The sequence below is a fragment of the Cervus elaphus genome, chromosome 14 (assembly GCF_910594005.1).
Source record: "Cervus elaphus chromosome 14, mCerEla1.1, whole genome shotgun sequence".
Taxonomy (NCBI): domain Eukaryota; kingdom Metazoa; phylum Chordata; class Mammalia; order Artiodactyla; family Cervidae; genus Cervus; species Cervus elaphus.
The window spans coordinates 44,316,716-44,332,509 of NC_057828.1; the positions used below are offsets into that span (position 1 = coordinate 44,316,716).

Genomic DNA, 15,794 nt, shown 5'->3' on the forward strand with positions numbered 1-15,794 from the left:
CACAGAGTGACAAGCACTATGATGAAACTGAGGCTCAGAGAGGTGAAATAACTCACTGAAACTCCCACAATTAGGTGGAGTAACTGGGGTCTGACCCCAGATATATCTTACTACAGAGCCTGTGTTTGCTCTTTCCTGCCTGTCTTATGGAGAAGCAAAGGTCTGCGGAAATGGGTAGCGTGATAATTTAATGCAATCTCAGGTAAATAATAGCCAGGTTAGATCTTAGTAGCTGAACAGGGGTTTGCCTGGCAATGAAGCACAGCTGCAAGAAGACTCAGTACAGCAACTGTGGTAAAAACACACAGCGCTAGGGCACTGCATTAGAAACCCTAGATTTTAATCCCATTCCACCACTTATGAGCCTCAAAATTTTCGACAGCTTACTTAATTGTACTGTGCCTCAGTTTCCTCAACTGTAGGATGGAGAAAATCATAATAGCTCCTCCCTCATCAGGATGGTGTAAGAATTAAGTTAGATGGTGTGTATAAATGGCTTAGGATAGTATGTGGCACAGGGCAAGCACAATAAATGTCAGCTTTGATTATTACAGTAGCTGTTCAATAAAGGAACGAGGGTATTTCAGACAGAATGATCCCTCCTGTGCCAGGGGCTGACTTGTCAGGGCAAGAGACTGAAAGGCACTGGAGTTATTGCCCTGCAGGACTGACAGATGAACTATCAAATGCTTTTACCTGGTGGGGAGGGGCCCAGTTGTTTCTCAGACACACACCCCAAGGACTAGAGGACAATCAGAGCACCTACTGCCAAAAAGCTCTGTCAAATCTCTTAGCTCATCTCCTTCTAATGACCGCAGAAGGGTAGCAGGACTCATCATTCCCATTTTAGCAGTAACAGAGGCCCAGAGAAGTGAAGTGACTTGTCCACTATCTCCCTGGATAGTAAAGGCAGAGAGGAACTCCTTACTCCCTGGTTAATACTCTTTCCAGAAAGCCTTCGAGCACCATTGCAGGAGAAAATCAATACCCAAGACCTCCAGGGCAGAAGTTCTCCAAAGCTGTCATGTTCACTAACCATTAGCACTGACCAGGAAAAGCATCCTTTCATCTGTCAGAGTGATGATGAGGATGTATCTGGCTCTGGCTCTGATTTGAAAAGAAAGACTTCCAGGGAAAAGGTTGCAGAAGGGGATCTGGGATGTATAAGAAAGAACCACCTGGAAACCAATTCCCTACCTTAATACAGCCCTTTCCTGGTACAAATAAGGACAGGCACACATCAGATGCAGCTGGACTGCCTACCTAGTGGACTGCTTGGCCAGCATGGCCACATAGGTGACCACAAAGCTCTGAAACTTAGCCCGCTGCTCCTCCCAGCGATCGTCCACGGAGTAGTAGTTGGGCAGGGGTGCTCCAAAGAGGATCTCGCTGCGTAGGAGGGAGCTCTTGAGGTTTTCTGCGGAGAGGCCCTCGTCCACATACCAGTAGAACTCTGGGTGAGTCATGGCCAGCTCTAGGGAGCCTGCAGGGGCAGGGGTCGAGAGGTCCAAGGAGCTCAGTAAGTCAGCTCCCACAAACCTTCCATCAAGGTCATCCTGCCCTCCTCAACATCTCACCCCCTTTTTAAGGAAATGGAAAACTGTTCCAGCTTGGGCTGCCTTCAACTGTCTCTAACAGGACAGAGGGATGGTTTAGAGAAATCACTGCTGCCCCAAAAGAGCAGCCCCCAGGATCTGCTCAGGTGGCTCCCACTAAGTTTACACCTTCATTTCAGCTTCAACTTCACCTAATACTAAGGCTCAGTCTCTGTAGTCCTGTAACTCCTTCCCATCCCAGTCCCACCTTCATCTGCTTAGAACCCTGCCATGTCCACCTTAAAAGACATACCGAAGCCCGGCCCCCACAGCCAGCCTCTGTCCCCTCCCCATTCTTTCTCAAGTCCCATCCCTAATGTACCTCAAACTAATCCACCTTGATCTTCCAGCAACCTCAGCCTCTCTCCAAATGTCCAGTTCTCTGAAACCACATGACCAATGTCATGCCCAAGCCCCAGCCCAAGCTTTATCTAACTCTAGGCACAGCGTAACTCCCAATCTCCATCAATCTAGGTATGCACCTCCTTCCTTGCCTCCCTCAGATTCCATCTCACATCCAACCCTGTCCCTGCTCTTCCTCAATAAATGGCCTGCAGGCCTGCCCAGCACTCAGCTCTGGCCTGACTCCACTTCACAGCCAATTCCAGCTCCATCCTCTTACCAACCTGCAGAGTACTGCAGAGCCAAGCCTTCCTTTAACCTCTAAGCCCCGCCCCATCTTATTAACCATGCCCCTTCATCCCAAGCCCCACCTATCCTCAGTCTCCACCCTTTACAAGCCCCTCTTCCAGGGTCCTTCAGACCGGGTCCCTACAGGCCCCACCCCAGCACACCTAGGGCTGCTCACCCCGGATGTCAGCCAGGTCCTGGCCCATGCCATCATAGTAAATCTTGCCACCCCTCTCAGTGGGGAAGAAGTAGGTCATGAGCGAGCTGGGCGGGGAGCAGTAGGAGTAGGAGCCGAGCGGCAGGTCCTTGAGCACTTCATGGGGCTTCCAGCAGAACTCCCGGAAACCCGGGTGGTCCATGATCTTGCGCTCAATCTCGTGGATTGTGACCAGCCTCTCACTCGTGAAAATGTTGCGCTCAGCGTCGCCACGTGCCAGGAAGATGAGCTCAATGCGCCAGTGCGCATGTGTCTGGGTGTTAGCGCTCACATAGGTGCGTGAGTAGTCCCAGCGCGAGGCTCCACGGCGGGCACGGCTCTGATTGGCCGCGGCTGCTGTGGGGGGCGGGACACTGGGTGGGCGCTGCCCACTCTTGTCTGACCCAGGGTTTATCGGTGTTTCACTCTGGTTGGCTGCTGGCCTCTCCAGGGGTGGAGCCTCTCGCCGGAGACGCCTGCTTCGATTGGCTGTTGGCTTCTGGGCGGTGGCGGTGTCCCACAACAAGCCATTCTGCGTGGCTACAGCGACCACTGTGTGTGGGGCTCGGGCGGCCGGCCGCGAGTGGTTCCCTAGATGTAGTTGCTGCAACTGCTCTGTGATGAGGCGCTGAAGTGTCTCAGAAGTGAAGTCAGCCAGGTCGCGCCGGTTGCGCCCCCAGGACCCAAACTGGGATTTGAGCGCCAGCGCGAGGGCGTCAAAACGCTGGGAGGCCTCATGGTTGCGGATCTCAAAGGCATTGTAGGAGATGTCGATGTCCAGTGGCGGGTAGTAGAGGAACATGAAGGCTGACAAGGCCATGGGGATGCTGCAGCCCAGAAAGAGCACCAGCCCTGCACAGCACGGATTGGTGAAGGCCCAGCCCAGGGTACTCCAGAAGCCCGAGGCTGGGGGCCGGGACGGCAAGGTCCAGCGCCGCCAGCAACACTGCCTCCCTGCCCCAGCGTGGGGCCCCAGCTTCTTCTGGCCCCTCCTAAAGGCCTCACCCATTGCTTCCTCCTCCTCTTCCTGCTCCTCCTCTAGCCACACATCTTGCAGCAAGGGGTCATCCTCTGAGTCCATAGCCTACAGGAGAGGGAGAGGGTGAGCAGGCTACAGAGAAGGAGAGGATGGTGCTCCCATAGCTGCAGTTGCCCACCCCGAGTGTTAACCTTGCCCACTCATAACCAAGACAGATACTACAATGGAATAGCATCAAACAGGCCCTTAACTGCACTTAACTGAATTCAACCACATGTGTACAAAACAGAAAGAAAAAATCCTATTATTTGCCCATCACAGCTCCCAACTAGATCAGAGCTTTCAAGGCCACTGAAAAAGGAGAATCAGGGCCCAGTTGCAAACGGAAGAGATGTTCCTCCACAAGGAAGGGATATTCGAGGGGAATTTTGGTTATGTATGATTTCCCAATTTTTGCTGCATTCTCTGATTTTAGAAATCAAAGCCAATGTGAGGTGTGACTTTGTCGCAATCACTTTTATTTAATGAGCAACTATGAAGTCGTCCAAAAGTATCAGGGTAGAAGGGAAAGAACACGCTGTCTGGAATTGGACCCTTATTTGGGTCCTGGTAGTGTGAACACTGGCAAGGCAGTGAACCTCAGAATCTTTGTCTATTAAGCACAGGTGGCTGTTTCCCACACGATTCCTCTAGGGAAGAAGCACCCTGCTGTCTGTGTGGTATATTTGTTATTATATATCACATGAATACATTTCTTTGCTCCTCTCTGGGGACTATAATGTGCTCAGCCATTGCCACGTGGCTCTGACAGCGCTAGATGCCTGTCATAGTCCTCAAGAACTCTCAATAGCTTCCCACCCCCTCTTTGGGATGCTGCAGCTGCAGCCACTGTTTGTCCGGCTCAGACCACTTAATATGCAGCTCCAGGGACGTCAAAACTTTGGGCACAGACAGGGGCCGGGCATCTGTCTCCCCAAGATGTGGGCACAAGCAGCAGGAGGGCCTGGCAGGAGAGGGCAGTCTGAGGACTCCAGCAGGGTGGCCCAAAGGCAGGAGGCCCCCCGGTGTCCCCAGGCATGGCCTGCCCCCTTGTCCTGCCTGCCCTCTGTTTGGACGGAAAGAGACTCATTATCTAGTTAGACGCCAGGCAGTGAGAGGAGGAAGCTAATTATGCCAGCATTGGCTAATTAATGCTGCTTTTCCTATTAACATTCTCTAGAATGCTCCATTTCAATTAGATGGTCTGTCCAGGAAGAGAACAGGCTGCCATCATCCCAAAGAAAGTGAAGAAGAGAGGGCGAGGGGAAGGAGGGAAACAGAGAGAGAAAGACAGACAGGACATGGGAGAGATGAGAGACAGAGAAAAATGAAAACAGGAGACAGGAGAGTGGAGTTAGGGGGCAGGGGTTGGAGATAGATGCAAAGAGGGAAATAAGAGAAAAACAGAAGAGTGAGGGAGAGGGTGCCAAGTGTGGATAAGAGAGGAAGACTTGAAAGGGAGAGAGACTGGAAGGGGCAGGAACTGCTCCAGAAATATGCGAGATTCCTATGGTTGCAATAATTAAACTTCTCATTTCTGATGTCCTAAAGCTAGCCTCCTGAGGGGGCGCTACCTGCTCTGAGGCTCAATTTGCATCAGCAGAAACTTGTGGGCATAAACCAGAGGCAGCTCAGGCTTACCCCATCTCCAAAGGGCAAACCCAAATCTGCACGTGGAGGTGGGGGTTGTATGTGGGAGCCTCCCCTTCATCCCTAACTGCTGAAGGAGGAAGTTGATGGCAGTACAGTGGAGAGGGACAGGGGATGCTTGCATTTTTTCTGGGGACTAAATCCATCCACTGGCCCCCAGCCCCTTACCCAGGGTACAGTTTTCAATGTGTTGGCATGTGAATGGGTCTAAGACCAGGATTCTGGGTCTTGTCAGCACTCCCCGAACGATCCTGCTAGCCCATTGTTACTTCACTAGGAATGCTACTTTCTGCTCCAGAAGTCCAAGTTTAAAACATCTTTCAAGACCTTGCTCAAGCGTCACCTCTGCCAAGACTTCCCAGATCTGAACACTAGCTACCCCCACTCCTTCCGAGATATGTGTCCAAGCTTCTCACCACACTTCTGGGATAAAAATTTACTCGAGGACAGGGAGGGAGAGGCACTGTAGCAGTGGTAAAGACCATGATTTGGGAGACAGACAGACTTGGATGCAAATCCCAGCTGTATGACTTAGGCAAGCAGTATAATATTTCTGAACTTCAGTTTTTCCATCTGCAAGACAAGGCTAACAGTGCTCACCACAGAGGTTGCTTGATGATACAAACAGCAAGCTGACCACAGTGCCTAGGAGGTATAAGTGCGTGAGAAATGATAGCCGCTGTTCTTTTATACTCTGCTTCCTCACAAAAGGTTGTGAGCTCCTAAAACATCCGTGTGGCCCATTGTATTTGCCAAAGATGGCCACAACAATGTCTCCCATCTCACATGTTCTCATGATGTGACTGTAAGACTTCTCCCACCAAGCAGTTATGTCTTCATTCCTTCCCTTGAATCTAGATGCTCTGTGACTTCTGAGGCTAGGTTAAAATGGAGATGCAGCTTCCACCTGGCTTTCTTGGGACATTCATCCTTGGAACCTAGCCACCATGCTGTAAGGAAGCCCAAACTAGCCCATGCAGAGACTACACTTAGGAGCTCCCGCTGACAACCTAGTTGACAGCCATCATCAACCACCAGATATGAGTGAAAATGTCTCCAGTGATTCTGGGCCCCTAGCCACCAAGTAATACCCAACCTTCTAGTTGTCCCAGTTGAGACTCGGAAACTGTGGAGTTGAGCTAAGCCACCCTCTCCTGTGCTCTATTCTGGCCCACAGAATCCATGAACATAGTATATCAGCTGCCATGCATCCATGCATCACTAGGTTTTGGGTTAGCTGTTCCATAGGAATAGTAAGTGAACAATTGCAATAGAACTCTGTCCCACATGACTTTGTGTCCTGCAGTCTGCGCTAGCTAGATTTAAGTGATCAGAAAATTGAGCACAGCCATTTGGTCTCCCAGTGAGAGCCCCACAGCCCAGTGGACATAAATTCCAAGGGAGCAGGGACTTCACTGTCATGTTCCCTGCTGGGTTCACATGGTCTAAAATACTCCTGCCTGGGGGCTGGGGTGTGTGTCAGTAGTTAGCAGGTATTTGTTAAATGAAAGAAGGAAAGTGAATCTCAGAAGCAGCAGAAGCATCTGGGTTAGATATTAGGTAGAAATACCCCCGGACTCTCCTTGGACAGAGGACAGTCAGATACCAAACAATATAAACATAGTGCAGAGAGTGTAGTTTCTTCTGTCTTGGGTGCGAAGGATCTTGGAGAGGATGAGACAGATGAGCAGGAAGTAGACTTGATGGTTTCTTTTACTGTCACTCCCCTCCCCCCATCCACCGCCATGCCCTCCTTCTCAGCCTACTCTTGAAAAGAAAAACTGCCATGTGGGATACCACACATGGCTCCAGATTCAGCTCAGCCTCCAACTTTCCGTGTGGCCCTGGGCATGTCCCGGCCCCCTCTTGGTGCCCTGTCTCCCCTACCTGGGAGATGGGAAATGTTGTCTCCCCCATCTGGCAGTGGAATGGTAAAAGCCCAGGTCCCTCCAGCTGTGACATCCCCAGACTCTCTGAGCAGCCCTAGTCTGCAGGCCAAGGGGGGATGGGTACAATCTGAGAGTCTCCACCAACCCAGCTAGCAGCTAGGGTCTGACACTAATGCCTCAGCTGGCAATCCTGTTCTCAGCACCCGCTCCCAGGATGGGCAACAAATCACAAATTTGTTTTCCTTTTTCAAATGATGGGAATTGATTAACTTACTGAAGAGCTCCAGCTGCTCCGTGGAGAGGAGATAAGGATGGCTTCTTTATTTGTCACTGGCTCAGACAAAGAGCCCGAAATCGGACTGTGATCACCGGGGACTGTGATCCTGCCTGTCTGATATCCCATTAGGGTGTTCCTGCTCAGTGACCTGCGTGTGTGCTTTCTCCCTGCCTCTCCATCTGTCTCTGTCACACACACACACACACACACACACACACACACACACACACACACGCACATGCACACAAACACAAACACACACACACACACACTCAGAGATAGTCAGAATTAAACTCTGGGACTCCTGGGATCTCATGAACCAAGGTGGACACACATCCATGGAACATGGTCTCCCTCCTCTTGGGAAAGGCAAATGAGACAGCCACCTAAAGGGGAACGGCAGACACTGGGGAGCCTTGGAGACAAAGAAGCTGGTCCAGTTTCAAGGGCCAAGCCTGAGGCAAGCCAAGGCCACATTTGCAGCCTAATCCCAATTTTAAAACAGGAAAAAAAAATCATATATATGCATTTTAAAAAACCCATTAATAGTGATTATCTCTGACTAGGAGGATTATGGGTGATTTTTATTTTCTTCTTTATACTTGTCTCTTTCCAATATTTCTACAATGATCAGGTACAGCCTGCCTTTTAGAATTATAAAAAAAATGTTATTTAAAAACATGTTTAAAATAGAACATGTGTATATGTGTGTAGAAGGGATTTTGCTAACAGCCTTCAACTCTTTGAGGAGTTACTATAATAGGCATGGGAGGAGGTGGGGCTCTGTCCTCCAAGAAGAGAAACAAGGAGCATTGCAGCAAGAGAGACCTTGGGTAGAAAGCAGAAGGACCTAGGGAGAGCAGGAGGTGGTAAATGCCCAGTGAGTGAGTCACTGTGGAGTCTTCTGTTCCCCTGAGATGGACAGGGGGTGGGTCTTTAAAATGACCAGGAAGGAGATCCTGGCTTATCAGACCCAGAAGGGTTCAGAGCACTGGTCCAACTCCTTCATTTCACAGCTTAGAAATGAAGCCCAGCAAACAGTCTTATCCAAGGTTGTATTTCTTTTTAAGATTTTCTTGGTGTGGACCATTTTAAAAGTCATTACTGAACTTGTTACAATATTGCTTCCGTTTTATGTTATGGATTTTTTTTGGCCATGAGGCATGTAGGATCTTAGCTCCCCAACCAGAGATCAAGCCCGCACCGCCTACATTGGCAGGTGAAGTCTGAACCACTGGACTGCCAGGGAAGTCCCCTCAAGTTCATGTTACAGTGGCTGAGTTAGGGCCCTTGGCTCAAAGGAGTGCTCTATCTGCCCCATCACCAAATTCAGGGGTGGCGGGGGAGAGTTTTGGGCAGTCCAAGAGAACAACTAGGCCTGGGGAAGATGACATGGGGACCCAGAGCCAAGACAGGGAAGCTGTTTTTAAGGCCTAGAAAAGAGGCCTTTGTCAAGTCACAAGGCAGATGGACTTCCCCATCTGGACAGAATGGGACTTGGGGTGGGAAGCGGTATTGCCTCAAAGACATCCCCAGCCCCCTGCTGCGCCCTGCTCTTCTCCAGAAAGGCTCCCAGGGCTGTGGACCCACCCCCAAGCCTGCCTGTATCCCTGTTTACAACTTCCCTCCTTATGGCGAAGGGTGACAGAACCCTTCCTTCTTCATTCCCCCATCCCAGCCAGACTATTAAAATGTAATCAAAAAATCACATTAGCCATGCAGATTCGACTTAAAACACGTATATGTATATATAATTTAACGGCAATTAGGAGTTAATCAGCTTTTTCTTCTTGTCTCGGGGTGTTTTGCCTCCCTGGTCCTTGAAAACATCTTGGGGTTTTTGATTCTCTTACTCTTGGGCTGAGAGATTCGGGCAGAAATTCAAAATGAGATATTTTGAGTTGAACAGCTCCATTTTATCCGGATGTGCTGAAGGGGGGACATTGTACCCTTCTCCACTCCCTGGTTATGGATCTCCCCTTTGGTGAATTCAGCTCATTTGAGGTTGGAGAAAGATGAAAGGAAAGAGGAGGACTTGCTCCCTCCTTGGTGCCACTATCCTAAATCCTAATACCCCATCTTCTGAGAGTCTGCCACCCTCTATGTGCCCCAGCTATGTGCCTGCCATCCAGAATTCCAGGTTGTTCTCAGAGACCTGGATACTCCATCTCAGGCAGGGAGGCTGCAGATTCACTGCAGACATGATGGCAGAACTGGGTCAAAATCACACAGATAGAGTGAAGCTGAAAGTCCAACCAGCTCAATACAGAAACTGACACCCAGGAAGAGAATCGTAACATAATTAGCTGTGCATCTACTGTGTGCAAACACCCTCTCTCATATATCAGCCCCACAGGGCAGGCTTTATAAGTTCCCCATTTTACAGAGTAATAAACAATCATAGAGGTTAAGTGACTCTCTTGTGGTCACAAAGCTTAATAAGGGGTGGAACTAGCATTCGAACCTCAGGTCTACCAATCCCAAAGCCTGTGTTCTGTTTACCATTCCAAGCAGCCTTGGAGTTCCTTTAGAACTGAGGTGTCGGTTCTCACTGAAGAAACCCATTGCCTTTTAGTAAGACTGCAACATCCCCATAAGACCTGGAATCACACAGGTCTCACCAATTCACTCTTTGGTAGGTTTCAGGCAGCTCAGGGCATGATGCAAAGGAAGGCTCCAGCAGTCTTGGAAGCCTGGCTTTCCCTTCAAGGAAAGCATGGGTGTGACAGTTAATTTTGCATGTCACCCTGACTGGGCCATGGGATGCCAGTGTGTCCATGCTAAGTCACTTCAGCCATGTCGCTTCAAATCCTTTGCAACCCCATGGACTATAGCCCGCCAGGCTCCTCTGTCCATGGGATTCTCCTGGCATGAATACTGGAGTGTGTTGCTATGGCCTCCTCCAGGGGAATCTTCCCAACCCAGGGATCAAATGCATGTCTCTTATGTCTCCTGCATTGACAGGCAGGTTCTTTACCACTAGCACCACCTGGAAAGCCCCATGGGATGCCATGCATCTGACCAAACATGATTCTGGATGTACAGACTGTGTAAAGCAGATGATCCTCCCTAACGCGGTGGGCCCCATCCAATCAGCTGAAGATGTGAATGGAACAAAAGGGCTGAGTGAAAGGGAATGCTCCCTGCTGACTGCCTGAGCTGGGACATTGGTTTTTTCCAGCCTTCAAACTCAGACTGAAACACTGGCTCCTCCTGGGTCTCGAGTCTGCTGGCTTTCAGATGGGAGGTTACATCACCAGCTCTCCTAGATCTCAGACCTTTGAAAACAGACTGGAACTACAGCATCAGCTCTCCTGGGTCCCAGCTTGCCAACTGCAGACCTTGAAGTCTCAACTTCTCTATCCCTCTATCTACCTACCTACCTACCTACCTACCTACCTACCTATTGGGGCTTCCCTGGTGGCTCAGATGTTAAAGAATCTGCCTGCAATGCAGGAGACCCATGTTCAATCCCTGGGCAGGGAAGATTCCCTGAAGAAGGGAATAGCAACCCACGCCAGTATTCTTGCCTGGAAAATTCCATGGACAGAGGAGTCTGGCAGGCTGTAGTCCATGGGGTCGCAAAGAGTCGGACACAACTAAGCAACTAATACTACCTACCTACCTAATTACTTAACCTACATCCTATTGGTTCTGCTTCTCTGAAGAACACTCACTAATATAATTTCCCTAGAGGGAAAGTGTGAGTGAAGCAGGGAGCCCCACTGTAGCAGCTGGATCCTATGACCCTCCTAGAAACTTCTCTCAAGAAGCCCCAAGTTCTACCCAGAATCTTAGACAAAAATGGGAACAGAGCTAGCAAAGGTCCTCCAAATCCACAGAAGAAAGAGTGTGGCTGGGTGACTTTCTGAGCCCCTCCCCTAAGACCCTAAATCTACTACCCCCATCCTCCCTGCCCCAGCCCTGAAGAAGTCTGGCTTTGCGGCTGCAGCTGAAGCAAACACCTGCACCTACTTACTCCCCATCAGACCTCCTGCCCCCCAAGAAACACCATCCTCATTGGCTAAATGTGCCAGCAGAGGGCAGGAAACTCAGAGCAACTGCTTCTTCCCCAAAGAAAATCTGGGCTTATTTATTGTGAGCCCAGGTGGGGGTGGGAGAGGGAAGAGGGTTGGGAGGGGGGCTCTAGGGGGAGCCTGTCCAGACCCCTCATTTCTCAGAGAAGACCAGGCTGCAAAGATGGAGCATATGAAGGACGGCTGGGCTCCCCAGGCTGACAGCTGGTGAAGAAACTGCGGGTACTGACTCGTAAGCCCAACAGCTCAATATATATCAGGCAAACAAGCTTTGATCACATCAATATATCACCCGGGGAAACATACCAGCACCAGAGAAACCAACATTAATTGTCACAACAGCCTAGGTTTCCCCCATTCCACGTGTTCTCTCTCTGGTGGGCTCAGTGGAACAGAACAGGTCCCCCAACAGAAGGAGGGATGTCTGGAACTAAGCACCAGGGCCTGGTTTTTTGGGGAAACGGCAGCAACAGTCCTGAGTTCAAACTTTGGCTCTGCTACTAGCTGAGTGCCTTGGGCAAGCCTCAGTTTCTTCATCTGTAAAATGGGGTGGTGACACCCTGCTTGCTGAGTCACAGTCATGATGAGAAGTCACTTCTCAAAGATGAGAAGTGCCCCAAACCTGGCCCATGTGCATGGGCAGGTTGGCAAGTCAGCTAGAACTGACTCATTCTTTGCTACATCAGCCCTCCTTCCCAGGTGGTGCTAGTGGGTAAGAACCTGCCTGCCTATGCAGGAGTGTTCAATCCCTACCTGGATTATGAAGATCCCCTGGAGGAGGAAATGGAAACCCACTCTAGTATTCTTGCCTGGAGAATCTCATGGACAGAGGAGCCTGACGGGCTATAGTCCATAGGGTCACAAAGAGTTGGACATGACTAGAAGTGTCTTGGGACTTCCCTGGTGGCTCAGAGGTTAAAGCATCTGCCTGCAATGCGGGAGACTTGGGTTCAATCCCTGGGTTGGGAAGATCCTCTGGAGAAGGAAATGGCAACCTACTCCAGTATTTTTGCCTGAAGAATCCCATGGATGGAGGAGCCTGGTGGGCTACAGTCCACGGGGTCGCAAAGAGTCAGACACGACTGAGTGATTTCACTTCACTTCAGAAGTGTCTTAACATGCACACACACACACACATCAGCCTCAGGCTTTAATATGGATCAGAAGCCGGGCAGGCTTGTTAAAGTGCAAACTCCTGGGCCAGGCACTAGATCCCATCAATCAGATGCTCAGGGGGTGGTACCTGGGGACCTGCATTTACACCACCTCCCACATGATTCTTTTGTAGGTGGTTCAGGACTATTCTGTGCAATACCCTGCTGCCTTGGCCACCTTCCCAGTGGCTTCCTCCATCAGATGACTTTGCCTTTGGCCTTCCCCCTTCTGGGGCTCACACTAGCCTCTCCTCAGGCTTGTCCTGCCCGCCCCCAGCTCTGGGGATGGACTTAGGCTCCTGGATCTCTGGCCAGGACTCAGTCCTCCAACCAAATGCCCCTTCCTCTGGCCATGGGAGGGAAGAAATGATGGCATTCAGATCTGCCATCCAGCTCTTCCTGATGGGTCCAGGCAGCAAAAGAAAATAGAAGACCCTGTGCAAGGGGCTGGCACAGCACCAAGCGCTGCTGTGTGCTGGCACTGGTGCTTTGCTTGTGGACTCCTCATCTGACCCAGCCTCAGTTCTGTAAGGCAGTTTTCAGGAGCGGGGCTGAGATCTGAGCCTCTGCAGGCCCAAGTCAGAGCCCGTCCTTTCAGCCACTGAGCTCCACTGTTCAGAGTATCTCACCCACTGACCCACTCTTGTCCCTCCCTCCCCACTCTGTTCCGCCTGCACAGCTCAGGCCTTAAGGCCCAGACCTACCAGGCCTGCCCACCAAGCAGTCTTGCATCTCTGAGAAAAAGGCAATAAAAGCTTAATAAAACCAGCAATACTTACAGAACCTGTGAAATACAGCCAGGCCCCCAGACACCCCTCACCTGAAGGATCAGAAGGTTCCTGAAAACCCCCACTGCATGCCTGGACCCAACTGTTGAGGTTGCTGTTTCCACCACCTCTCCCCCTGGCTGCTGCCTGGAACTCCGAGAGAGCAGGAGGGCCCGTGGGGCCCAGCAACCAGTCGGCTCCCCAGCCCCCAGACTGCTGGATTAATAAAAAATAAAAAGATCCCCACAAAATACAACTAATAACCATGGCCATAAAAGCCAAATTGGATTCCTTCCTGGCTGATGAGCTCAGAGCCCTTCTCTCTCTCTCACACCCGATTAACAAATATGTAAAACAATTCCCCTTGTGTCTCCTTTCCAGCTCCAGCCAGCACTTCCTGTGAGCTGAAGCTCAGTGACACGGGAGAAGGTGTCAGCAGGGGATGGGTCCTGGGGCGGGAGCAGTGGGACCTGCCCTGCCACCAGCCTGCTGCGTTACCTAGAACAAGTGACTGAACATTTCTGGATGGGTGGTCCCCTGTCTGTCAGATGGTGGGTAGGGAGAAATGCTCTCTAAACCCTCTGATTCTTAGCTGTTGCCCAAGACGGGGAGGCAGAGAGAGGAGAGGGGGGTCCCCTTCATCCCTATTCAGAAGTTAATGTATAACTGGGTGGGGGCACACTGTGGGGTCCTGAAAAAACATCAAGCCAAGAAGCAGGAAAGGCCAAATAACGTGTGCTGGCTGGATGCCGTCAGCTTTGCTGGGACATAGTAGGTGGTAACCTGCCAGTTCCTAGCTCTGGGGAAAGCTCCAGAGACCACTACCCCGTCTTCCCCCAACCATACACACCCAGATCTCATCTGTGGGTCTGGGGACACTGCAAAGACTCTTCTTGGCCCCATACCATGAAAGAGAAGCTTAAGGGTAAATTGAAAGCTGAAAGCAAGCAGACACTGCAAAGTACTCAAACCCATGGCAGGGAATGGGGGACACTACATCTAGTTAGGGATGGAGTTCTAGGAAGGGGCTCTACCCCCAGCCTCATGGCTCAGAAAGAAAGTGAGGAACCTTAGGAGGAACCTCCCGTTCTGAGCACTGGGGGCACCCCTAGCCCCTGCTGCCAGGGTTTGGGGAAAGCCCAGGAGGCCAGCACCCGATGAAAGCGCACATCAAGGAGATACTGGCAACCGCCGGGGCGCTCACGTTCCCAGCCTTGATCCTGACCTTGATCCTCTCATCCTGAGGGACTGAACGATGCTGCATCTCTGCAGCAACTTACAGCTTGTAGATGATTTTCACACAGGTTTTCTCGTCTCAGGAACTATTTCCAATTTGTAAACAAGAAAACTGAGGCTAAAAGAAGTAAAGGGAGATATTTGAACATGATTTCTGATAAGCTCAGTCCCAATCTCACTATATTAGGTTTTGAGTCTCACATGTTGGAAAACTCTCAAGAGTTCTAGAGTCAGCCTTCCCAATCTCCACTGGTGCAGGCGCATATCCCCCCACCTTCCACCCCAGTGTCTGTCCCCAGGAGTCATTCTGACCACAGGCACAACCCTGGCTCCAGGGAAGGGAGGAGAGAAAAAGCACCCCGGGCCGACACCCAACCTCACCATCTTGGGTGCGTGTGCTGTCCCTTTAGTTGTGTCTGACCATTTGCAACCCGAGGGGCTGTAGCCCCAGGCTCCTCTGTCCATGTGTCCATCTTGGGTGTCCAGATGGAAACATACATTCCGTGCCTGTACAGGGGAAGGGCTTCCTGGCTACCCTGCTGATTGACAGCTCAGGTGCATATAGTGGGGAGGGAGGTACACTTGGTACCCTCCACACCTGGGACCAGCACAGAGGCCCTGGCAGCGTGGGAGGGGAGGGTCTGATGCAGGCCCTCAGCCCACCTGCCGTGATGGTGCAGCTGCCTGTGGAGGCAGGAATGGAGGGCTGGAGATGAGCTGCTGGAGCAGAGGGTCCAAGATGAGAGCAGACCCCCAAGTAGCACCTCTCCCCAACTCTGCTGCCTCTCCCATGAAACATTTGGGAGACTCAAGGTCCCAGGAACTCAGAACTGCTGCTCCTAGCACCAGAGGCCAGGAAAAACCTGACAAAGTCACCCAAGCCTCAGAATCTCCAGCCCCTTCTGTCCCCCTCCAACCCCACTCAATGGTGCAGTGTTATCCCAGGTCTCACAGGAACCTTCCTCAAGTCCTCCCACAATAACAGGGATCAGTCTCCTTTTCACTCGTGACCTGGGACTAGTCTTTATTCCTTCGTGAGCCTCAGTTTGCCCTTCTGTAAAATGGGAGGGCTGGACCAAATGAGATTTCAGTTATTTCCTAGTTCTCTCACTTTGGAGTCCCCAAAAAGCCAGGACACAGAACTGTGATAACAGAGAAAATGGGCTGTCTCAGGGCTGGGGGAGCAGTTGGGAAGGTGAAGAGAGCTGCAGACTTTCGGGGGTGCTGGGGCTGCAGCCTCCATCAGCTTTGCAGTCTCCTGAGTTCCAGTCCTTGCCACAGCTGGGAACTAGAGGAGCCCAGGGGTCAGAGGGTCCTGCAGAACAGGGTGGGGGCGGGGTGTGTA

The 15,794-nt window shown here is 51.1% G+C and overlaps 1 protein-coding gene across 1 annotated transcript in view; it reads right to left on the reverse strand.

Annotated features, from left to right (window-relative positions):
* DISP3 (dispatched RND transporter family member 3) overlaps positions 1-15,794 on the reverse strand; it is a 56,744-nt gene that overhangs the window by 32,213 nt on the left and 8,737 nt on the right. The window contains exons 2-3 of the mRNA XM_043924412.1: positions 2,404-3,505; positions 1,264-1,483 (exon numbers count right to left, since the gene is read on the reverse strand). Coding sequence (XP_043780347.1) covers positions 1,264-1,483; positions 2,404-3,502 — 1,319 coding nt within the window. The 5' untranslated portion in view covers positions 3,503-3,505. The remainder of the gene's footprint in view (positions 1-1,263; positions 1,484-2,403; positions 3,506-15,794) is intronic.